The sequence below is a fragment of the Nuphar pumila genome, chromosome 6 (assembly GCF_984573655.1).
Source record: "Nuphar pumila chromosome 6, dmNupPumi1.hap1.1, whole genome shotgun sequence".
In the NCBI taxonomy this organism is placed as follows: domain Eukaryota; kingdom Viridiplantae; phylum Streptophyta; class Magnoliopsida; order Nymphaeales; family Nymphaeaceae; genus Nuphar; species Nuphar pumila.
Window position 1 is genome coordinate 133,609,501 of NC_143254.1, and position 25,934 is coordinate 133,635,434.

The following is a 25,934-nucleotide window of genomic DNA, read 5'->3' on the forward strand; positions in this document are numbered from 1 at the left end:
ATTTGAAGAAAAAATCCCAATTCTCAATCAATGAATCTCGATTAACAATAACAATGACAAGGGAATGATGAAAGAATTAGATCAAAGAGGGGGAGAAAAAACAAAAGAATGGATTTTGTTTCCTTTGTAACAATACATACAAGGTACCTTCGCTGCCTTTCAAGCATCTGAATTGGATCTTATAGACTCCAATACCTGAACAACCTCGGCCATACTTGGCCTCCTTGAAGGGTTGTCCAACGTACAGAACAACCCCAATTTTAGAACCTGCATCACCTCATTCTCTGCAAACCCAAGCAAGCTGGGATTGATGCAGGCAGAAGCTCTGCCATTCTCCAACAAGCGCCTCACATAATCACACAGCACCACCACCTCTGCTGTCATTGGGCTCTCCACTGGCTTCCTTCCAGTCACAAGCTCCAACAGAACAACCCCAAAGCTGTAAACATCACATTTATCACTCATTCTCAAACTCTGGAGTGCTAATTCGGGAGCGACATAGCCAACTGCAGTATGGAACCTTGTTAAGACATAATTATCCAACATGGGCAGCAGTTTCCCCAATCCATAATCCGATAATTTGGCTTCATACTGTTCATCCAAGAGAATGTTTGTAGATTTGATGTTCAAATGCAGCACTTGTGGCTGACAGTCATGGTGAAGATAGGAAAGCGCTCTGGCTGTTCCTATCGCAATCTTGAATCTCCTGTCCCAAGAAAGTTCACTCCTACTTGTACCAGAAGGACTGAATTCATGAAGGTGCTGATAGAGGTTACCGTTGGGAATAAATTCAGAAAGGATAAGCTGCATTGTGGATGACCAGTAGTAACCCTGCATGGGAACAAGATTTGGGTGTCGCAGGTTTCCAAGCCGACCAATCTCATGCTCAAATTCTTCCTGAACTCTGATCCTTCCAAGTGTTTCTAGCTTCTTCACGGCGATTGAAATTCCACCTTCGAATGTGGCCTTATAGACCGTCCCTATCGTTCCCCCGCCAATTAGACAATCCTTGTCCAGCAAGGCTTTGGTTCCTGCTTCCCAATCTTCATATTTGGAAGGCAGACTCTTGCTGAAAAGGACCAACTTTCCGATGATGACATTTGACTCTGTAGAAGCCGCCGTGCTTTCTGAGACCAAGATCTCAGGAGGCTTCGTCCTCCTTAGAGCTCTAATGTTCATAAAGGTGGTCACACAGACTCCTACAAATATTGCAGCAGCAGCAACAATGACTATGATTACAGAAACACTTAACAACTTGGTCTTCTTGGTGTCTGCAGTGCTGACCTTGCCTGAGCAGGATGTGGCCAGAGGAGGGCCACAGAGACCTGGGTTGCCCATGAAGGGTACATCACCAAACTTCTGGAAAATGGAGTTAGATGGAATGGGGCCAGAAAGGTTGTTAAAGGACAAATTGAAATAGGCCAGTTGTGACAGGTTTCCAATGGAGGAAGGAATTTCACCGCTCAGGGTGTTGTTAGATAAATCAAGCAATTTGAGCTGCACTGATTGTCCAAGTGTCGATGGAATGTTTCCATTTAGAATGTTTCTATGCAGGTCTAGAAGCTCTAAGTAGGTCATGTTATAAAGGGTTTCAGGAATTGTACCCTGCAAACTGTTACCAGAAAGATCCCTACAAAGGAAAAGCAAAAACAAGTATTTATTTTACTGAAAGCTACAAATTCCTACCGATCAACGGAACGACTTTAAGGTAAAACTCACAGCTCAAGAAGAAATCTGCAATTGCATAAAGCAAGGGGGATGTCACCAACCAGCTGAAGGTTGTGCAAATCCAATACTTGAAGAAGCTCGATATCTCCAATCTCCCAAGGAATCGACCCATTGATCGAATTATTGCCTAACCTCAATACAGAGAGCCGTTTTAAGTTCCCAATCTCTGGAGGAATGTTTCCACTGATCTTGTTAGACCCCATGTTCAGAACTCTTAAGTTTCTGCAATTCTGAATGTCATATCCAATTTCCCCACTAAATTCATTATCAGAGAGGTCTAAAATCTCCAGTCGGTCGCTGCAGCTTCTAATCTCAGGGATCTCACCCTGTAATTGATTGAACGATGCATTGAAGTAACTCAGTGACGGGGAACCAAGGATGTCTGGAAGAAGAGCAGAGGTAAAGAAATTGTCTCCAATAGCCAAATGAGTAAGGTTTGGGAGACGAAGCAAACCAGAAGGGATCGGCCCAGTCAAAAGATTGCTCCCAAGATCAAGAAACTCCAAATTCTGGCAAGATGCGATCCTTTGTGAAACTTCTCCAGCGAAAGCATTGTTTCTCAGAGAAACATGAACTAGACTCTGAATTCTCCACCAGATCTCTTCGGGTAATTTTCCACTGAGATCATTATAAGAGAAATCGAATCCTTCGAGCTTGGAACAATTAGCGAGGGACCCAGGGATCGAACCGTCGAGATTGTTGTGCGAGAGGGAGACGTACCTAGTCTTGAAGCAATTCTTGAAAAGGGAGGAGGGAATGGTCCCGTTAAACGCGTTCTTCGACAGGTCCAGCATTCGGAGGCTCGGAAAATCACCGAGTAAGTCGGGGATCGGCCCGGAAAGAGAGTTCTGGCTGACGTTGAGCTTCCATAGAGTCACGATCTGAGAATACTCCGGCGGAATTTCTCCACGGAAGGCATTGCCAGAGAGCGTGAGGACTCTCAGCGACTTCAATCCGGCGAGGCTCACCGACAAGACCCCGTCCAGCTGAGCGTTCTGCAGGATGATCTTCTCGACGTCTCCATCAGGATTACAGGTGATCCCCGTCCAGTTCCGACAGGGAGTCGGATCCAACGGGTTCCACGAGATCAAGGCGTTGAGGGGACCTCCAGAAACGTTTCCCTTGAACTCCAAAAGGATCTCCTTTTCCGACAAGGAAACCACCGAAGAAACGGCGAAGATTGAGAGGAAGCTCGCCGAGAGCAGGAGCAGAGTTCGCCACAATTTCTCCATCTTCCGGCATAGTTTCAGCCTCATAATCGGTGAAACCGAGCTGCGCCACTCGATTTCTCCATCTTCTCGCCGCGAATCTCAATTTTCCCCTCTTTCTCCCTCTCTTCTGGTGATGCTTTCGCTTTCGCTCAAAACAGCAAGCTGAGATCACACGTTCCACGATATCAAGACTCCAGACCTAATGTCCACTCCGTTTCGAACTAACCGCACAACTCTTCAAGTAAGAATAGAAGAACTCACCTGTATTTGCTGAGAGACGCTTCAGAAACCGTGCAGAACAGAGAATGCGTCCTCTTCTCAGTGATCCTGAGAAAGAAACCGATTTTTTTGCTTCTACTTTGGATCGAACTTGAAGAATTTAGCATCTAAAGGCTTCTTCAAGATCGCAACGATGTCAAAGAGCGAGCGCGCTCTTAATGTGATCACTAGTAACATCCTCTCACAAGGAGAAAAAATCCACATCGAAGCAGACCGCCATGAAGACTCCGGATACTCGTGACACTCTCAGAGCTCTACTAGCAGTTTGTCTTCTCGCAATTGGAAAGACTGAACGGGCAGAAAGCTATGCAAATCCTTAAGAAGAAAAAAGAAGCGCAGCTTTTGGAGAAAATCCGAGAAGGAAAAATTAAGGAAATAAACACGAAAATCACTTGAATTTCTCAATTTTTTTCCTTGAGAAATCCAAGTCTACCGCCTCGCCTGCTTCTTTGACGTCTTCGTACCAAGGAGCCAACTTTTCACTGCTGAGTTCACTTTTTCTTTCTTTTTTTCCCAGCCAAGAACGAACGAAAATCCCTCTCAACCCCCGAGTTGAGGTAGAATCACGTTCCTTGGGATCCTCAGGAGGGATTCATGCGAGAATCAAACGCTGCGCTCTCTGCGAATCTTCCGAGACCCAAGAGTCTTTCGCGTTCGTCCGTCCCGTAGAGAATGAGAACAAAAGAAACCGCGACTTCCCTCTCCCTCCCTCTCGTTTTCTCTCTCTCAACAGCAACTCTTCCGCGGAAACGAGAGAGAGGAAGACAGAATCAGAGCCTCGGAGAACCACTCAAAGCGTGTTGCAGAAGCAGGCAGTAGAGTCGAGTATAGAGAGAGAGAGAGAGAGAGAATTGGAAGTGGAGAGAGGAGAAGAGATGCCCGTTTTAATGAGAAGCTTTTATTAATGGCTGTGGGAGAGAGAGGCACGTGCTTCGCCCCCATTTACTTTCTTACTTCACATTAAATTTCGCGTCCCCTTTGCTCTCTTCTCTCTCTCTCTCTTAAATGGAGACCCACTTCCTTATTCCCTTTTGCCTCCCACTGTGTCGTGCACGGTGGTGCGCGCACCCATCAAACCCACCAACCTCCTGGGCTCAGGGTCAAAGGTTCAAGGACATAAAAGAGACTCAAAGTCAGTGTCTCTCTGTCTGTTAGCTTCACCTGGTCTAAGCATCTCTGTTGCCTGGGCCCGAGTGCACGGTTGTCTTTGTCCTATCGTGTGTCTTTTTTTATCTGGTGGGAAGCATATGCCCGTTGGCACCACCTCATAAACCATATATGCATTGCACCCTTTGTCCAGTTCAATTTTCTCCCCATTTCTAGCGGGTGCACCTGTTGCAGCATGAGGGAGGGACCACCCAACTTCCTGTCATGTGGGGGCATATGCTCTTACAACTCATGGTAATTACCTGAATTACAAAATACAGCGAGGCCATGTAGGCCTTGGTTGTTGCATCCTCGACTCGGAGTTTTAAGTGACCCGGTTCTCGTGAGGGTTCTTTCGTTATAAATAAATAATAAATAAATTGGCTACCCCTGCCAAAATGCATGCTTGTTACAAACTGCACCTTTCATGCTTAGTTGACCAAAGCAGGGGCGTTTTGGTCAAGTAGTCTCAATGAGACGCTGCAAGTTCGAATCCCAAATGGTATAGTTGTATAACTGGTAGGAGTCGGCCTAACCCCAGCTTTCTCTGTCGCAAAAAAAAAAAAAACACTCTTCGTCAGCCAGAACAAACGCTCACTGTAATAACTCTTAATAAAGCGGACAAGAAATCAGGCGACATCTCATTCATTACAAAGACCTCTCAGCCAACTCGAAAACTCGGGAGAAAAAGAAAATGAAAACCAGAAATTTCGAAGGTTGAATCAAAACATGAGGCCCCACATTTCATAAATCATAAATGGCCATAACGTCTAGTTGCGGAATATATGTCAAAAATTTATGATCCGTGCCCTCAGGAATTTAATTCATCGTCAGTGCCCACCGACATTTTTAAATGGCTCCATGAATGCTGACTGCGCACCAGCCTTCTTTATGAAAACGAAATATAAAAATCGAAAACATTAATGGCTCGGCCAACCAATCCCACCACATTTAGAATACTGTTTTTCCACTAAATATACAAATATAACGTCACCACCGGCTTGACTATTTAAAAAAAAAGTGGATATGTGCGTGTAAAGCTGCAAATTCATTTTCTTCATTCATCAACAGCAATTATATACATCTTGATTGTGTGACTCCAAATTTTGCTTCCTTTTGCAGGTGAGTGACGAGGCTGGGCGTTGCTCCACGTGACCAAGAAACAATATGACCACTGGCCCACCTGGTCATCTTCCTACTCTCTTTGTAGTTTTCTCCCCTCTTTTGGCATCATTCCAGGGTGTCTTCTTCGGACTGAAGTGTTTGAAGTGCATTCTTGGAATAGATGGTCACGGCGATGGTGGCAGCAACGGCAGCGCAGATGCCGAGCGAGTTGTACAGGATCTGCTGAGGCGAAAGGAATCGCTGATCGTGAGATGCATCCGCAAGGGTTCTGATCAGAATCCCGCTGCGCAAAACAGCCACCAAATTGGAAACCCATCAGAAAAAGGACTCCTGCTCATGACCAAGCACATTCCACACCCTTCCCAACCATAAGAAAAGCCAGCCAACCAAACCTTCCATGGACGGCAGATCAGGTGCAATCACATTGCACACTTTGAGTGTGCCGCTGCACCTGGCTGCCCTCCATCTGCTGTCAGGCCCCACAACTGACAGGTTGTCAGCCAAAGATGGAGGGCGACCAGGTGCAGCGGCACACTCAAAGTGTGTAATGTGATTGCACCTGATCTACCCTCCCTTCCATCACAAACCAAGACTTCCCTTGTCCTCCCATATCTCTAGTCAAGAATAAAAAGTGGCCAATTTTTTGGACCCTCATAGGGATGTCTACAAATCAATACCAATTCCCTGTCCTTTGTCAAACAGTGGCCAAGCCACCTTAGATCAAGCAACTTGAGCTCAGAATCGCTGTAGTCCAGCAATAAGTTAGCAAATTTGGCTGTGTGGCTCAAACAGGAGCCTGGACGAGTCACAGCTGAGTGAGTCCAACTTGGTTGAGCCTCTAGTTGAATTAGGAATGCTGATCCAACTCAAGCCATAGCCAAGACACGCAGGAACGTTGGGGGAGTTTGAAACCATCAAATGTTTGGTGCTCGGTGTGTGCTTTGTTCGGAATTTCAGAAACCAACGGTCTCATTTTAAATTCATGGACTTTGTAGGTTTCTGCCAGATCGATGACATAAGGACTGGTTTCTAGCTCAGACCTGGGATTCAGCATCAGAAGAAGCCAACCGATTCTATTGCAAAATGTGAATGCAGATAGATTATATTGGAGGAGTTGAACAGAACAACCAAGAGTGACAACTCAGCAGCAAGAGATAGCATTTCTTGTGTGGATCCAATTCTTAAAAACTCAGAATCAAATGTTTCAGCCTAGGCTCACTAAGTAGAAAGAGAGTCGGTGGTTGTCAGATATTTTTGAAAAATAAATCTGAAGAGTAGTTGTACAAGATATGAAAAGAATGTAGTATTATTCTCTGAAGAATAATTGCAGAAATATAAAAAGTATTGTTTTCTTTTTTAACAGCCATGAAATGGATTTAGAATATAGTTTTAGCTGTCAGGACAGCAAGTGTCCAACCTCAACATGAATATATCATGTTGATTCATTATCTAAGAGACAAGTGGATCCTATAATTCCACAATATGAGTCCTCTAGGGCTGGCAAGGCTGCTATTCAAGGGAATCCTAAATGATCCAAACACCCATCAGTTGTTTTTCATTAGCAACAAAACCGGTTTAAGAGCATCTTGAAATCTGCTAATAAGGTTTTTATGTTAATAGAATTAATAGTCTATATGCAGATGACATATTTAAGTTTCATAAAGCAACGGTTAGCCTCTGAATTTTTAGATCATGAAGACTAGTAAATCCTTGACTTTCTCCCACTGCAAATTCCTGCCTGCTGCTCAAAGTTGGTTGCTGGAGAACAGGTGAATAGAGTCAATAGACATCATTTAGGACACAACGGTAATAAAGTTCCATAGGAAGAAGCTCCAGGCAAAGGGAGGTAACACTTCAAGGGATGTTGTATTGTTTAGTACCAGTGTTGTGAAAAGCGTTGAGGCGTAGCGAGGCGCTCCACCAAAATCTGAGGCGAGGCGTAAGCCTCGAGGCGCAAAGCGTAAGCCTCAAAAAAAAATTTAACTTAAAAAAACTATAAAAATTATCTAAAATTATAAATAAATAAGAAATGCTTTATTGATGAAGCACCAACCAACACAAAATAAAAAATCTCAAATAAATACGGAAAAAATATGAGATAATTAGTATAAAGAAAAATAATGTCTATATTTTTTTTATAGAAAGAAAAATTTAGACAAAACCTTAGCTTATATTAGTATCTTTTCTGGGGTACATTAATTCACGGGAAACAGAACTAGGAGACAAAATTCTGCACAGAATTTCATATCAACAATAACTAATCATACTTCACAGAATATTTGCAATGTTGAGAGAAAAAACTGAAGCAAAACATCAATGAGAGAGACATCAACTGGAGGAAATCAAGGCAACATGGATATCTTGAGAGAAAAAAATGAAAAACATAAAAACTACTTTAACTAAAATGTGATTTTTATACAAGCTCTCCAGCTCCTCCAATTTAATGCAGCTCGCACATGGTATCTGACCTGCCAATTACGATCGAAGAACAACTGAAGATTGATATGGGAACACCTAGAAACAAAAAAACATATTTGCAAAAAATATATTTGCGTGCAAATCTGTTGGTTATAGCAATATATGGCAGGGGCTTGGCCCCTGTCTGCTATAACCAACAGATGGCAGGGGCCGAGGCCCCTGCCTGACTAAATCATAGAATGGCCCTGCCATTCTATGGCCCTTGCTAGAAACAAAAAGCAGGCAAGGGCTTGGCCCCTGCCTGCTTTAACCAATAGATGGCGGGGGCCGAGCCCCTGCCTGCCTGAAACAATATATGGCACGGGCCTCGGCCCCTGCCTGACCGAACCATAGAATGGCCCCTGCTAGAAACAAAGTCTAACGAAAATCATATATGGCAGGGGCCAAGGCCCCTACCTGACAGGGACCACAATCGGCAGGAGCCATGTGCCCTGCCTGCCGGAATAAATCGCACGGCAGGGGTCGTGCCCCTGCCTGCTACAGAGATTCAAGAGAGGGAGACAGACACGAAGGAAAAAGAATGAAGGGGGTCAGGTTACCTGGGGTATGGCTGCTTCCGGCGAGAAGGAGGAGGCCGGTAAGGGAGAGACACTAGAGAGGGACTCTGAGAGGGGCTGCGAGGGAGAGGGGCTGCGAGAGAGAGGGAGAGAGAGAGAGACAGTGAGAAATGGGAAAGGGGCTGCGAGAGAGGGAGAGAGGCTGCGAGAGAGAGGGAGAGATTGTGAGAGACGAGAGCGAGAGGGGCTGTGAGAGACTATTTAGGGCCCCCGACCCTCGTTAGGGTCGGGGGCAAGATTTTAATTATGGTCAAATGAGGGCTTTGACCCTCATTTGACCATAATCTTGAGGCGTGCGTGCCTCACCCTGAGGCGCGCCTCGCCTTGAGGCGTACGCCTCAAGGCCTCTGAGGTGTACGCCTCTGTGCATTTGCGCCTTAAGCCTGCGCCTTAAGCCTGCGCCTCAAGGCACAAAGGCCCTCGCCTTGAGGCGATGCGCGCTTTTTGCGCCTTGAGGCGCGTTTTTAATAACACTGTTTAGTACAGTAATCAATTGCTCCCAAATTTCATACATATTTTTCACATGCTTCCAAAATGTAGTTAACAAAATTCATAGTTTAGAACTTTAGAGAGAATAAACTTCCAAGTTTAGAAAAATGGAGAAACAAAGTTTATGATACAAAGAGGTTGGATAGAGTTAATTTGTGTATAACTTTGTAAATGTATGGGGTCCTGAAGAGAACCAGGAAACGTAGTCCAGATTACTGAAAAAACATTAGATAAATATTACTTCCACCCTGTTGTAAAGAAGTCTGGGAAGGACTGTGGTAAAACTTCAAAGGAACTCCCAAAATGATTGATCATTAAAGCTGTCAAATGGAAGGTAATGAATGGAGCACAAAGAGTAAAAAAGTCTTCCATTAAGGAGTTGATGACCCCTATCCAAACCTAATGACACCTTCACTACTTATCTTTCGCGCCCTTTCTTTCCAAGTGGTTCGGGGGGCAAGTAAATCTTTGTCAGCTTCGGCACCACCAGTTTGGGGGCAAGTGCCAGATCCAAAAAGTCGAATCACACCCCAACCATGTGGTATGACCGCACTCCAAGACCTGGCAAATTATGGCACAACCCAGTCAAGAGCACTTATGTCATGTGGGAAGGCTGGAAAAATCCTTTTGGTCTGGATACACAGAACATGGTAGGAATCATAAGAATCAAAGTGAAATGGGTGCTCTCACAAAGGGATGAATATCGAGTTACACTTTCTTTGAACCTTGTCAAAGTTTATACATATCAAAGCCACATTCCCTCAACCGTTCAGTCATTAAAACGATAGTGATACTTAAGATTACTAACAGAAAGTATGGACTTCTATATTTCCTAGAATGAAGCGAGAACAAGGAAAGGATGGATTCAACTTCTAAGAAATTTATTGAGGTTATCAAAACAAATTCATCTTTAAGCTGAATAGCCGTTTTCTAACGCTGTTACATATTAGTAAAACGCATTGGTCAAAGATCAGTCACTAGAAGCATATTTTCCAGAATTCTATTCAATAGCTAAAAATGTTGACTGCACCACCACTATCTGCTGAGAGAAAATTGAAAAGCATTGCATAAAAAGCCAGTCACCATCCAAATTAATATTAACCTCACTATGTATCTTGCATACCGAATTAGGTGAAAACAAACTGAAAATGAACCAACGGTAGTTTTTTTTTTACAAACACATGGAGTTAAAATTCGAATATGAAATTGGCATATAGTGGCAGTTTTGCCATAGGGGAGTGGAAAATAACTGAAAGTTGGAAAAAAAAAGAACCATCAAATGAAAGGGACCACATTAATCATTGTTTTAATTGGCATTTTACAGTTTCTGTATGGAAAATACAACCATTTTGGGAGAACTCTCAACACCTTATAATAGAAACAATTAGTGGGCATATCAGGCTGCTTTTGCTGTAACCTCACTGGAAGACAACATATACACGTCTAAGCTACAACCACCACAAAAAATGTGTTTCAACTAGCATTTTCCTGCTCAAGGGACAAAAGAAGAGGTATATCCAGTCGAAATTGGATGGAACACCCAAATTAATTGACAAATCTTACTATTGATTCCCAGGTTAATCATGAAAACAATTTCAAGTGCTATTCTGGCTTCTTATCGGTATTTCAGTTTTTGAAGCCTAAAGCCTAATACCATACCAGACAGATTTTTGGTCAAGTAAAACTAATATGGATGATGATCATACAAATCAACTGATTAACAATAAAAAGTGATGCCCATGGAGGCAATGGTCCACTTTTTGCATCACATATTTATCTTATTAGTATGTGTGGCCTAATTTTGCCAAATTTTGGTGTGGACCAGGAGAGTTCATCAGAGAAATGTTCTCTGTCATAGCTCGTATCACAGCCAGAGTTCACACCATTCCCATATTGTGGATCATTTTGGGGTGGTGGTGCCTTTGGTTGGAGAAAATACTCATTGAAGCATGTGTCATCATTGATCCATTTTATTATGCTAAGGGTTACATTTTCAAATATCGATGATAGGATCAGCTTAATTTGTGCATAATGACAAATATGTCATCCAGATTGGCTTTTCCTACTTTTTTCTTAATTTATTTTGACATAGTTAGATATGTTTTATAATTGTAACTTGTTTTAAATATTGTTACAGATATATGATATTCTGAAACTATCACAATAATGGAGAAATAATTAAAAAGTGAAAATATTGCAATATTTTCAAACTACCAAAATTTTCAAAAAATGGCAGTCTTAGCACTATCCTTTCAAAAAAATTATATTTTTCTTAATTTCGGTATTAAATATGATTTTCTGATTCTTATTTTATCTTTTTAAAAACTTACAAAATTTTATCAACATTTCTGAAAAAAAATAACACATTTTTTTGTATTATTTTTATACTTATCATTTTCTAAATGCCAAGGTTTTCCCAGGGTTTACTTAAATGTTTATAGACATGTGTGGATCTGTTTTTGTTTATTGCTTACAAAAATAAATTCAAACACATTTTATAATGAAGACACTTGCCCTTATTTTTAATTATGTGAATGTTTGGATCACCAACTATTTAAATTTAAATGAATAAGAAAAGAAGATTAGTTAGTGGTGATGATGGATGGTGGTGGCGGTAATGACATAGATATGGTGTGGGTGGTCGTAGTAATGGTGATGGTAGTGGTAGTAGTGGTGGTTATGGTGGCAATAGTGGTTATGGTGGATGGTAGTGGTTGTGGTGGTCGTAATAGTGGTGATAATGATGTAGCGCTGGCAATGGTGATAATGGTAACGGTGATGGTGTTGTTAAATTGTACATATATAAGTGCATAATACAGTTGTATATGCATATATATATATATATACATATAAATATGTATATATATTTTTCTTGTGCTTGTACTAGCTAATACCCATTTGGGGTATTGTTGTCACTTTACTTTGTATAATAGGTTGTGCCCATTAGGGGTACTTTAGTATTTTTTTACTTTTTTCATTTTTATTTCAGTTTTGTCTTTTTATTTCTAGCTAAGGACATAATGGTCCTTAGCCATTAGAGCTATTGGGGTGGTTCCCAATAGCTCTATTGTTAAATTGTAATTCATAAGACAATGTATTTTCTATATATATTTTATATATATAAAAGAAGATACATATACATATATATATTTCATATACATGTACATGTATCCATCTACTTATATATATAATATATATTTCTTTAGTTGTAGGGGTATTTTAGTCATTTTTACATTTTACGCATATTCATGTTTTTGAATATGATTGTAATTCATCCTTTTTATTTTTTCTTATTTTTGTAATTTTTTCATTTCAGACAGTAGTTGACGGTGGATTGTTGTACATAGTTTAAAAAGATAGACCCAATGTCTCTAATAAGCGCCGTTGGGAATAGACGACTCTTTAAGTATGCTTATAAATAAGGGCTATGTGAGCCCATTGAACGTATGTATTACAGTAAGGAGTTTTGTCTCCATAAGCTCATAAACACTGTGCATTTATTGCACTTCTTTTGTGGTGTAAAGCTTATAAACATTGGGCATTTATTTTCTGTCCTGAGTATTTGAAGTATCCAGTTATTTGAAAACTTGATTGTTTGCAAGGATTCTTCATATGGTATCAGAGTCGTTGGGAATTATTGAAGAAGGAAGCTGATTATTGAAGAAGATCGTGTGCCTCGAAAAGCACGCACCTACCTTTCTCTTGATCATTGTCGTGTAGACTACTTGTAATATATATCAAAAGAATCATACCACATCAAGTAAGCTTTAAAGACTCGCTTGTGGTAAAGATTATTGAAGAAGATCGCGTGCCTCGAAAAGCGTGCACCTACCTTTCTCTTGATCCTCTGTGTGTAAACTACTTGCAATATATTTCAAAAGAATCATATCACATCAAGTAAGCTCTAAAGACTCGCTTGTGGTAAGATCTTCTTCACTCTATATTCCCTTCTTCTCAAAATGGAAGAAAGGACTCTCACCTCCCTCTTGGGTTCAAACTCAATGGCTCAAATTATCATATTTGGGCCGGTAATATAGAAGCACATATCAAGGGTAAAGGGCTTTGGGGATATGTCCAAGGCTTAATACTGAAACCGGAACCAATGATTACTTTCGTAGAAAGAAGATAAATAAAGATTCTTGAAGGTAAAGAGAGAACCAAAGAGCTTGAAGACTATAGTAAGAAACATGAGAAATGGGAGATGAGAAATTTTAAAATCCTATCATGGATCTTCTCATCCGTTGAAACAAGAATCAATGCCAATATTATCAAATTCAAAAAAGCCTCTCAAACATGGCAATATCTTGAAAAAATGTACACTTCAAAAGACTTGTCTCACAAGTACTATCTTCAAAAAAGGGCCTTGACCCTCCAACAAGGTGAAATAACTATTAGAGAGTATTTCGCGGAATTGTCATCTATTTGGGATCAGCTTGCCATGCTGGAGCCCAAATGGAGTGGTGAAGCCATTGAGCTTAGGCATAAACAATTAGAAGATGATCGTTTTTTTTACTTTCTAAATGGGCTTAGACCCGAATTTGAACAAATATGTGTTAGATTTTAATCCACTCGTGAGAGCTGAGAGATAGGGAAAGAGAGAGAGAGAGAGAGAGCAGAAAATGAAAAAAAAACGATAACCCCAATGCTTAGGGTCGGTTGCTGTATGATCTCATTTATAATAACATACAAAATATAAGACTAGGGTACAAAAGTACCCTTATTACAAGAAGGTAAATTACACACAATGCCATTAATGACACTTTAATGATCACGGGTCTGGATCTCCAGACTCGTGACCCGTAACAGGAGAATACACTTCTTTTCACCCTCCCTCAAGTTGTGCATGATCTTGGACCATGAACAACTTGCCTTTTAACATCCAAAATCTGTCTTTCGTCAATCCTTTTGTAAATATATCCGCTACCTGATCTATGGTTCGTACAAATTCAGGCTCAATCTCTTTCTCTTCTACCTTTTGTCTCACAAAATGCTGATCTATTTCAATATGTTTGGCACGACTCTGATGGATTGGATTAAAAGACATACTAATGGCACTCTGGGTGTCACACAAAAGAAGTGATCGAGAGATCGATTCCCCTACTTCTGTCAGTAAATGTCTAATCCAAGTAGCTTCAGCAGTGGCGGCTGCCATTGACCTATATTCAGCCTCTGTACTGGATCTGGCAACAGCCTTTTGTTTCTTACTACTCCAAGAAACTAAATTCATCCCAACAAACACACAATAGCCGGATACCGATCTGCGTTCATCTGGATCTCCTGCCCACTCCGCATCAGAATAAACAGTGATCTCATGTGCATTTTTCTCATTTGTCTTTCTCTGATATATGAGGCCATCCCTAACAGTCCCCTTTAGGTATCGAAGTATCTGTTTAATTGCTTTCATATGCCCTTCACATGGTGCATGCATAAACTGAGAAACTTGATTCACCGAGTAGACTATATCTGGACGAGTAAAGGTGAGATATTGTAACATACCTACTATGCTACGATACTGTGTGGGATTATCAAATGGATCCCCATCTTGAGACCTAAGCTTTTGATGAAGGACACTAGGAGTGCCCAAGGGCTTGCAGTCTTTCATACCCGCTTTATTTAGAACATCAATGGTATACTTATGTTGGGTGAGAGTCATCTCTTCAGAAGTACTGTCGACTTCAACTCCAAGAAAGTATCGTAGCTTGCCAAGGTCCTTCATTTTGAACCTTTGATTCAAGAGATGTTTCACTTCTTTAATGTACTCATTGGAATTACCAGTGATGATGATATCATCTACATATATCAACAACAGAGTAATTGTGTCTTGGTTCTTAAAGATAAATAAGGAGTGGTCAAGAAGAGATTTCTTAAAACCATATTTTTGAATTTCAAGAGAGAAACTGTCGAACCAAGATCGAGATGCCTGCTTCAATCCATATATCGCCCTTTTTAGTCTGCATACATATTTTGCAGGATCGCCTTCTGCGTAGCCAGTGGGTTGTTCCATGTATACTTCTTCTCTCAAATTTCCATGAAGAAAGGCATTCTTCACATCAAGTTGGCTAATAGTCCATTGATGTTCAATAGCTAAAGAAAGTATAATCCTGATTGTTCCCATCTTCACCACTGGACTAAAAGTTTCATCATAGTCCTGTCCTTGCTCCTGTGTAAAACCTTTGGCTACAAGTCTCGCCTTGTATCGCTCTATAGACTCATCTGGTTTATACTTTATTTTGTACACCCATTTCGAACCAACAACATTTCTGTCAGGTGGTCTTGATACGACATCCCACGTACCACATTCATGTAGAGCTTCCATCTCCTCATTCATTGCTTCAATCCATCTTCTGGAATTTAATGCTTGAGAGAACGTTGTGGGTTCATCTTCTTTATACAAGGCTGTTAGAAAGAGTTGAAAATCTAATGAGAAATTTTCATAACTGACCCATCTTTCAATTGGATGACGAGTACGTGTGGATCTTCTATTATCAACAAAGTTGGATGTAGAGGATGTGTCCATGTCTGAATTAACTATGGTGGGCGGCTTTCTTTCTCGTCGAGCGTAGACAAGACCTTTACACCTTTGTGGATTCGAAGTTGGGTCTGTATTTTCATGAGCAACCACTTCATCAGCAGACATAGATTCCTTATTCTTTTGAGTACAGTTCGAGCAAACCTCACTAGTTCCGGAGAGAAGTTCATAATTCAACCAAGGATGATAAGCCTCAACTTCAGGTTTTGATTCTGAAGAACTAGTATATCGACAATCAAAATTCAATTCATCGAAGATGACATTTTTTGATATTTTGATGCGCTTGCTCACCGGATCATAGCACTTGTACCCTTTATAGTCATCGGCATAACCCACAAACCTGCACTTCAGAGCCTTGTCCTGAAACTTATGTCTCCTTGAACTGTCAACATGAACATAGCATAAACAGTCAAACACATGCAAATCATAGTAGTTGGGGTGGATACCAAAAAGAGACAAGGAGACTTGTTTTCCAAAATAGTCATGGGCAAACGATTTATCACATGAACTGCAGAATGAAAAGCCTATGTCCATAAAGTGATCGGGAGACTGCTGTCATGCATCATGCTCATCGCACTCTCAACAATATGGTGATGCTTTCTTTCAGCAATCTTATTCTGCTGAGGTGTGTGTGGGCAAGACACCTTTTTCCTTATCCCGCTACTTTGGAGAAAGTTAGTAAAGTCAATGGAAGAAAATTCACCTTCTCCGTCACATTAGAAACTAAGGATGTTTTCAGAAAATTGGTTTTTGACAAAGGAATGGAAGTTTCGGAACAACTTGAATGTCTCAGATTTATGTTTCATGAAAAATATCCAAGAATAACGAGAATAACTGTCAACAAACAAAAGGTAATATCTAGTTCCAGATATGGAAGCAACTGGAGCAGGTCCCCAAACATCAGAGCAAATAGTCTCAAAAGGTCTTGAAGCTCTTTTATTAATAGAATGAAACGGTAAGACATGACTCTTACATAAGAGACAACTAGGACATTTGTTGTCATCGACACTTATTTTTAAACTTGACTTGAGAATGAGGTTATTTGAAACAAGCTTTTCAATGAAACTACTATTGCAATGACCTAGACGACCATGCCAAAGATTTGGCTTATTGATTTCAGAGACACTGAAGACACAAGTAGAATTTTCAGAAGGCAACGATGATTGGAGCTTCAAGTTTGGATCTACAGAGCGAATATGTGTTGAAGGATCCTCTTGAAAGACATACATATTACCTTGTCGTTTTCCTCTAGCGAACGTCTCTTTCGTGCAGAGATCCTTGACAAGAACAGAAGAGGGAGTAAATTCAACTGAGGCTTTGATATCATCAACAAGTTTAGAAACTGAAACGATGTTTTTCTTGATTTCAGGAACATAAAGAACTTTTGAAAGATTGATAGAAGATTCGGACAGGGGTATAATGTGTAAAATTGTCTATGAAAAGACAATACGCAAACGAGCACAAATAATATAGAAAAGATGTGCACGAAGGCACTCTCACAACACTTGAACAAAGTACGCAAAAGCGTAAAAATAATAAACATGCACAATGGCATGTATTTTATAGAAAGAACCAAATGCTTGAGACTCTCAAGCTTAGGGAAAACAAGGGGGGAACACCCCTATTTATACAAGAAAGAGGGGGGGCAAAGGGGCTCCCAAAGGAGTCGTTGGGGAGCCCCCAACGGTCACATTTGTGACCGTTGGGGGCCCCCAACGACTCTATTGGGGGACCCCTATAATGAAATATGCGGAAAAGCAAAGAGTGCACTAAGCACTTACAACATCTACTAATGAACAAACAAAGAAGGGCTAATACCCAAACCCACAAGAGACAACACAACACAACATAAAAATATAAATGCCTCTTATTGAAAGAGAGAGAGCTCTCAAGAGTAAGGAATACAAGAGGGGTTCACCCCTATTTATACACAAGAGAAGGAGAGGGAGAGGGCCAAGAGGCCTTAAAAGGAGAGCCACCTAGGGGGCACCCCATGTAGTCGTTGGGAGCCCCCAACGGTCACAAATGTGACCGTTGGGGGCCCCATCGACTACATGGTGGGGCCCCTTTTGTGTGAGCAAAAAAACAAAAAATAAAAAATAGATTTTACAAAAAATAAAGAGAAAAATAAAATAAGAAAAACAAGTACCCCTATCGGGTACTTGTGAAATGACAAAAATACCCCTATCGGGTATTTTATATATATATATATATATATATATATATATATATATGAATTACATATATTTTAACACCCTCCCTCAAGCTTTACGGGGATATAACCGAAAGCTTGTTAAGGAGAAACAAAAACCGAGGAGCCGCAAGAGCCTTAGTGAAGAAGTCCGCCAACTGGTACTCTGATGTGACGTAAGGTAGTGCTATAGTTCCTCTTAGGTATTCATCCCGAACGTAATGGCAGTCCATCTCAATATGTTTAGTACGCTCATGGAAGGTATGATTGCTTGGAATATAGATTGCGCTTTTGTTGTCACAACACATCTTCGAAGGAGTAGAGATGACAATGCCCATATCACTGAGGAGGCTTCTTAGCCACACAAGTTCCATGGTTGTAGTGGTCATAGCACGATATTCTGCTTCCGTCGAGGACAATGATACTTTGTGTTGCTTCTTGCATCTCCACGAAATCATAGAGTCACCTAAGAAAACACAAAAACCGGTAGTTGAGACTCGGTCATTGGGATTTCCTCCCCAATCTGCATCAGTATAAGCAATTAAGTCAAGTGACGAGGCAGAAGAAAGAAAAACTCCCTTAGTTATGGTATTTTTGATATATCTGACGATCCTTAATACTGCACTCATGTGCACAGTTGTAGGTGCATGTTGAAACTGACTGACAGAGTGGACGGCATGAGCTATGTCTGGCCGTGTGATGGATAGGTAGGTTAAAGACCCAACAAGTTGCCGGTAGGGAGTAGGATCCTCGAGAGGTGTTCCATCTTCCAACCTTAATTTTGCATTGATGACTTCTGGGGTTTCTGTCTTCTTATCATCGGAGATACCCGATTTAGAACAGATGTCAGCAGCAAGTTCCATCTGAGAGAGAATGTACCCTCGAGGAGAGTACGCCACTTCAATTCCTAAAAAATATCTTAAGAAACCAAGGTCAGACATATCAAAATTTTCTTTCAAAACCTTTTTAATATCCTTAATGCCTTGCTCATCACTTCCTGTGATGATCATATCATCAATATAAAGTAGTAAAATAACTACTGAAGTCCCTGCACTTTTCACAAACAAAGCAGTGTCAGTATAACATGAACGAAAATTTAAACTTGTCATTACATTACTAAATCTATCATGCCAAGCCTTTGGAGCTTGTTTTAAACCATATAATGCCTTTTTAAGTTTAAGAATTTTATTTTTACCAATACATACTCCTGGTGGGGGATCCATGTAAACTTCTTCATTTAATTCGCCATTTAGAAATGCATTCTTAACATCGAGTTGATAGATAGGCCATTTCTTCACAGACGCAATAGCAATAAGAGTCCTAACACTAGTCATTCTAGCAACAGGTGCGAAGGTTTCTTCATAATCTATACCATATTCCTGAGCATATCCTTTAGCTACTAACCGTGCTTTATAACGTTCTAATGAACCATCACTCTTGGTTTTAATTTTGAAGACCCATCTACATCCTATTGATTTCTTTTCAATGGGTAACGAAGTTATTTCCCAAGTTTTAGCTTTTTCAAGGGCACTAAGCTCTAAGTTCATGGCTTCAACCCATTGGGGAATATTTTTGGCCTCATTATAGTGTGAAGGTTCATGAAATGAATGCAACGCAATTAGACATGCTCTATATCTAGGAGTTAGGGACTCATAGGAAACAAACCTATTTGGAGGATTGGAGATCCGACTGGATCTCCTAAAAGATGTTTCTTCAATGTCGGATCCTTGAGAGTATTTTTCTAAGGCACTTATCTGAGTTTGTTGACCACACCTAACATATGTTTGGATTGGTCTATTATTCTCATCTATAGCATTATCAATAGGAATTTCCTCTAGGTCATTCAAAGACTCACTAGAGATTTCCTCTTCTTGAGGAGTCTCATCTTCTTGAGATAGAAGATCAAATAAAAAAGTATATTCAGTTTCGTCAATATCTTTAGTTTTCACAAATCCATTTTCATTTTCCAAAAATGTTACATCTTTGGATACATAGAGTTTGTTATTTTTCAAGTCAAAACATCTAAAACCCTTTTGATTTTCTCCATAACCCAAGAAAACACATTCAATAGCTTTAGGAGATAATTTGTCCCGTTTATGAGTAAGGACAAAACATTTACATCCAAAAACTCTTAATCTATTGAAGTCTGGTGTTCTTTCAAATAGTTTTTCGTATAGGATGTATTTTGTAAGGAAGAAGATATCATTCTATTTATTAAATAAGTTGAGGTTAAGGCCGCTTCGGCCCAAAAATTCTTTGGAATTTCTTTGGAAATAAGGAGTGTCCTAGTGGTTTCCATGATATGTCTATGCTTTCTTTCGGCCAAGCCGTTTTGTTGGGGAGTCCTAGGACACGATCTTTGATGACAAATTTCATTTACTTCTAAATAGTTTTGAAATTCATTTAATAAATATTCTCCACCCGAATCGGATCTAAGAGTAGAGATATTACTTGAAAATTGATTTTTAACTATCATATGAAATTTTTTGAAAAAATCAAAGACTTCGGATTTTAAATTGAGAAAGTAGATCCATACATACCTAGTGTAGTCATCGATGAAAGTGACATAATAGGAGTACCCTCCTTTAGACATGACGGGGGAAGGACCCCAAACATCCGAATGGACTAACTCAAAAGGTCTTTTGGACACAAAAGTTCGGTTTGGAAAAGGAGTAGATTTCATTTTGCCAAAAATACAATTCTTACAAACAAAATGTTTCTCATTACAAAATTTCTTTCCAAATGGAAAGGAGTACATTTTTGAGAAACTTGGATGTCCAAGTCTTTGATGCCAAATATCAATATTTTTATCTTGGACATGGTTACAAAAAGAGTTAATGGGGAGTTTCAAGTTGCTCATGTAATAGAGATCTCCCCTTCTATGGCCTTGCCCAATCAGCTTCCCGGACCGGAGATCCTGTATAGAGCAATCCTTAGTTGAGAAGGAGATTTTACATCCATGATCTCATATTTGAGCAACAGAGAGGAGATTTAAATTAAGTTGAGGTACAACTCTCACGTTTGGCACAAAGAAGTCTTTTGAAAAGTTTAAGGTTCCAAAACTTTTTACTTGTAAAGATGTACCATCGGCAGTTGAAACATAGGAGTTTTTATAATTATTACATAAATCGGAAAGCTCATTTTCAAGGGGGGTCATATGAAAGGAAGCTCCAGAGTCAAGGATCCAAGACGACATACCTGGAGGAGAAGAGGAAGCTACGGCGGCACCCGAAGTTGATGGAATCTTGAGTAGAGTTTGTAGTGCCTCCGATAGTTGAGCAAGAGAAAAAGAGTCTGTTCCTTTGATTGTTTCCTCTTTCTTTTGAGTAGCTTCTTCAACGGAAGCAACTTTATTTTTTGGTGCTTCATTCAACTTAGGGCAATTAGGTCTTATATGACTCGGTTCTTGACAATGATGGCAAATGGCTTTTCTATAGTTGCCATTATAGTTATTTTGCCTTCCAAAATGTGGAGGTTTGTAGGTTTTCATATGGTTGCCGGGTTTTGATACGGCCAAGACATCATTTCCTCCTTTAATCATGCCAAGACGGGTTTCTTCTTGGCATATTTCGGCTATGGCATCTTCCAAGGGAAGAGGCTTTGATCTATGTAGGAGGGAGGATCTAACTTGTTCATATTCGGGCCTAAGCCCATGTAAAAATTGGAAAAAGTGTTCTTTTTCCATTTGTTCTCTCCTTAATTCCACATCTATACTAGAAACCCATTTTGGTTCTAGTAAGGATAGCTCATCCCATAGAGGGCCAAGAGTGCTAAAGTAGTCCCTAACACTCATTTCTCCTTGCTTGATAGTTCGGATTTTTTCTTGAAGAAAGAATTGACGAGCAAGGTCTTTTTGTGTAAGCATACCTTTCATGAAGAACCATGCTTCATTTGCCATCCGAAATTTGGCAATGTTGGCGCAAATCTTGAGCTCCACATTGTTCATGAACCAAGCAAGAATCTTGGCATGCTTACTTTCCCAATCTTCTATTTTAGATTGGTGATCTTCAATGGCCTTCATGCGGGCATCTCCTTCAAGAGCTTTTTCTTGATCGCCTTCCATCTTAGTTAGTTGGAGTTGTGGTTCCGAAATGGTGCCCATAATGTATCCCCAAAGCTTTTTCCCTTTGAGGTTGTTTTCCATGGCGGCGGCCCACATCATGTAGTTGGAGCCATTGAGCTTGAAGGAGAGATCAATCTTTTGTTCTCCTTCCATAATAACCACTCACAAGAGGATACCAAGGAGAGAGAGAAACAAAAAAACAAATATAGCTACACCACTAGCTATATTAAGAAGAAGAGCATACACAAGGCTCTGATACCATGTAATGAAATATGCGGAAAAGCAAAGAGTGCACTAAGCACTTACAACATCTACTAATGAACAAACAAAGAAGGGCTAATACCCAAACCCACAAGAGACAACACAACATAAAAATATAAATGCCTCTTATTGAAAGAGAGAGAGCTCTCAAGAGTAAGGAATACAAGAGGGGTTCACCCCCTATTTATACACAAGAGAAGGAGAGGGAGAGGGCCAAGAGGCCTTAAAAGGAGAGCCACCTAGGGGGCTCCCCATGTAGTCGTTGGGAGCCCCCAACGGTCACAAATGTGACCGTTGGGGGCCCCATCGACTACATGGTGGGGCCCCTTTTGTGTGAGCAAAAAAACAAAAAATAAAAAATAGATTTTACAAAAAATAAAGAGAAAAATAAAATAAGAAAAACAAGTACCCCTATCGGGTACTTGTGAAATGACAAAAATACCCCTATCGGGTATTATATATATATATATATATATATATATGTGAATTACATATATTTTAACAACCCCCAATGCGCCTTTTATGAAAAAGCAAAAAATAAAAAGAATAAAAAAAATACAAAAATAAAAAGAAAGAAAAATACAGCATATTCCAAATGGAATATGCGCAAGAGGGGAAATTACAATAATACCCTTATCGGGTAAAAATAAAATATATATAAATATATATATTTATATATATAGAGATACATATACATATATATATTATATGTATCTCTATTTATATAAGTATATATATTTATATTTACAGCAACGATTTTGGGAGATACATTTTAACACCCCCCCCTCAAACTTACGGTGTGATAATCGCAAGTTGGCCAAGGAGGAAATGAAATCTGGGCGAACATAGAGCTTTGGTGAAGAAGTCAGCAAGTTGATACTCAGACGTTACATATGGTAGGTCAATAACCTTCTTCAAGTATTCTTCTCTGACATAATGGCAATCTATCTCTATATGCTTTGTTCGCTCGTGAAAGGTGCGATTCTTAGCAATATAAATTGCACTTTTATTGTCACAGCACAGCTTTGTTGGTTCTCTGATAAACACTCCCTTGTCTTTCAAAAGACTTCGAATCCATACAATTTTCATGGTGGTAGATGTCATGGCTCTATATTTGGCTTCACTGGATGACAGGGAGACCTTCTGTTGCTTTTTACATCGCCATGAGATCAAGGACTCACCTAAGAAAACACAGAAACCAGTGGTGGAGTGACGGTTACTAGGGTCACCTCCCCAATCTGAATCAGTATAAGCAAGCAATTTCAATTCAGAGGAAGAGGATAGGAATACTCTCTTATTTACCGTTCCCTTCAAATATCTGATGATGTGAAGCACAGCACTCATATGAACGGTTGTAGGAGCATGTTGAAACTGACTGGCGATGTGTATAGCATGTGACAAATCGGGTCGAGTAATGCTAAGATACATTAAAGAACCTACCAACTGCCTGTAAGGAGTAGGATCGGTTAGAGGAACACCGTCGTCAATCTTCATTTTTGCTCCAACAACTTCAGGAGTTTCGCATATTTTGACATCAGAAATACCTGACCTGTCAATAATCTCGCAGGCAAGTTTGGACTGAGACAGAAAATAACCACGTTGCGAATATGTAACCTCAATTCCAAGAAAATATGTCAGAAAACCTAAGTCTGACATCTCAAATTTTGAAGTCAAGACGGACTTAATACCCTTGACTCCTTGAACATCATCACCTGTAATTAACATGTCATCAACGTAGAGTAACAAAATTACAATCCCTGCATTAGATTTTCTAGTAAACAAAGCGGTGTCAGTATAACATGAGGAAAAACCATTTTCCAACATCACACTGGTAAATCTATCATACCAGGCTTTGGGGGCCTGCTTTAAACCATAGAGAGCTTTACGAAGACGAAGAACTTTATCTTTAGGAATTATCATGCCTGGTGGGGCATCCATATACACTTCTTCGTTAAGATCACCATTTAGGAAGGCATTTTTAACATACATTTGAAAAATGTTCCAATTTTTAATAGATGCAATAGTAATAAGACACCTAACGGTAACCATTCGAGCTATAGGGGCAAAGGTTTCTTCGTAATCAATTCCATATTCTTGCCCATACCCTTTTGCAACTAAGCGAGCTTTATACCTTTCTAGAGAACCATCGCTCTTGGTTTTAACTTTAAATACCCATCGACAGCCTATAGTTTTCTTTCCTATAGGTAGAGTTTGGAAATCCCAAGTTTCTGCCCTTTTAAGAGCATTAAGTTCACTTTGCATGGCTTCTTGCCATTCTATACATTTTTTAACTTCTTCAAAATTTCTTGGTTCAAAATAGGAGTGAATGGCACTAAGACAAGCCCTATATCGGGGTGAAAAAGAGTCAAAAGATACAAAACGAGTTGGAGGTCTTCTATTCCTTTCAGATCTTCTATGGTCAAGAATAGGAGAAAGCTCACTATATTGATCAATAGCACTTCTAAAGGTGTCTTGGTTTCTACGAGAGTAGGTTATTGGCTCACTCGGAACTCTACTTTCTTGTTCATTGGGTGAGTTATGTTCACTAATATATGCATCATTTTCCTCATCATGGTTTAATGATACCTTATCATCACTAGATATATCATCATTACTAGACAATAAATCAAATAAGGAGTAATCAAAATTTTCTTGTTGAGAAACATTTTTTTTCAAAACCACTCTCATTTTCTAAAAAAGTTACATTTCTAGAGACATATAGCTTATCATCTCTAAGGTCATAACAACGAAAACCTTTTTAAGTTTCGGAATAACCAAGAAAGGCACAAGGGATAGCCTTGGGAGAGAGCTTGTCATTCTTATCTGTAAGTATAAAACACTTACATCCAAAGACTCTTAACCTATTATAATCAGGTTCAAGCTTATGTAATACCTCAAAGGGAGATATTTTTCCTAATATCCTAGATGGTAAGCGATTTATCAAATAAACAGAAGCAAGAGCTGCTTCAGCCCAAAAGTTTTTAGGAATATTTTGAGATATAAAAAGGGTCCTAGTGGTCTCAATAATGTGCCTATGTTTTCTTTCAGCCAACCCATTCTGTTGAGGTGTTTTTGGGCAAGACCTTTGGTGAATAATTCTGTGATCCTCAAGATAAACCTTAAATTGATTGGAGAGATATTCTCCTCCAGAGTCACTTCTAAAAATCTTTATGTTGTTGTTGAATTGATTTTTAATCATTGAATGAAAATTTTTAAAACATGAAAACACTTCATGTTTAAACTTAAGAAAATATATCCACGAATATCTGGAAAAATCATCCACAAATATTACGTAATAAGAAAAACCTCCTTTTGAAACAACAGGTGCAGGTCCCCAAACATCCGAATGAACAATTTCGAAAGTTTTAGAAGAGAACATAGTTCTTTGCTCAAAAGGTAAACTTCGCATTTTTCCGAAAATGCAGTCATTACAAGAAAAAGAGCTTTTACATAGGTCTTTTGCAAAATGTAAATATGATAACTTGGTGATATTAGGATGACCAAGTCTTTTGTGTCACACATTTATATCTTTATGTCGAACAACATTACACAAAACTTTTGGAACTTGAAGAGATTCCATATAGTATAAATCTCCTCTTTTAAAGCCTTCCCCAATCAATTTCTCGGACTGGCGATCCTGTATTAAGCATTTATCACAAGAGAATTTAATATCGCAGCCATGGTCCGTGAGTTGAGAAACAAAAAGGAGATTTAAGTTAAGTTTAGGTATAAATCTGATTTTTGGAATAGAAAATTCTTGAGTTTCAAAATTACCTATTCCTTTAATTTCAAGAGAGGTTCCATCAGCAGTGGAGACATAAGATGGAGAACCATTTTTCGAGTAATCGGAAAGTGAAAAAATGTTTGGGGACATATG

The 25,934-nt window shown here is 39.7% G+C and overlaps 2 protein-coding genes across 6 annotated transcripts in view; both read right to left on the minus strand.

Annotated features, from left to right (window-relative positions):
• LOC149836338 (uncharacterized) overlaps nucleotides 1-25,934 on the minus strand; it is a 69,673-nt gene that overhangs the window by 22,547 nt on the left and 21,192 nt on the right. The window contains exon 4 of one of the 5 annotated variants that reach the window (XM_090009141.1): nucleotides 4,797-4,911. The exons of 2 other annotated variants lie outside the window; for them this stretch is intronic. In XM_090009141.1, the coding sequence (XP_089865267.1) occupies nucleotides 4,896-4,911 (16 nt within the window). In that variant the 3' untranslated portion in view covers nucleotides 4,797-4,895. Of the gene's footprint in view, nucleotides 1-4,796; nucleotides 4,912-5,126; nucleotides 5,773-18,500; nucleotides 18,641-25,934 lie in introns of those variants that run through there. 2 more of the 5 variants (XM_090009139.1, XM_090009142.1) reach the window with 2 other exon arrangements.
• Nucleotides 42-4,219, minus strand: LOC149836341 (uncharacterized). Its single transcript, XM_090009137.1, has 3 exons — nucleotides 3,201-4,219; nucleotides 1,720-3,101; nucleotides 42-1,630 (listed from the first exon to the last, which is right to left on the minus strand). Exons 2-3 carry the CDS (start codon nucleotides 2,982-2,984, stop codon nucleotides 160-162), a joined length of 2,736 nt encoding a protein of 911 aa, XP_089865263.1. The 5' UTR covers nucleotides 2,985-3,101; nucleotides 3,201-4,219; the 3' UTR covers nucleotides 42-159.

Coding starts and splice junctions, on each gene's coding strand:
- LOC149836341 (XM_090009137.1), bottom strand. CDS start 2,984: ATGAGGCTGAAACTATGCCGGAAGATGGAGAAATTGTGGCGAACTCTG. Junction 1,631..1,719: donor TGCAGATTTCTTCTTGAGCT/GTGAGTTTTACC, acceptor TTTCCTTTGTAG/GGATCTTTCTGGTAACAGTT.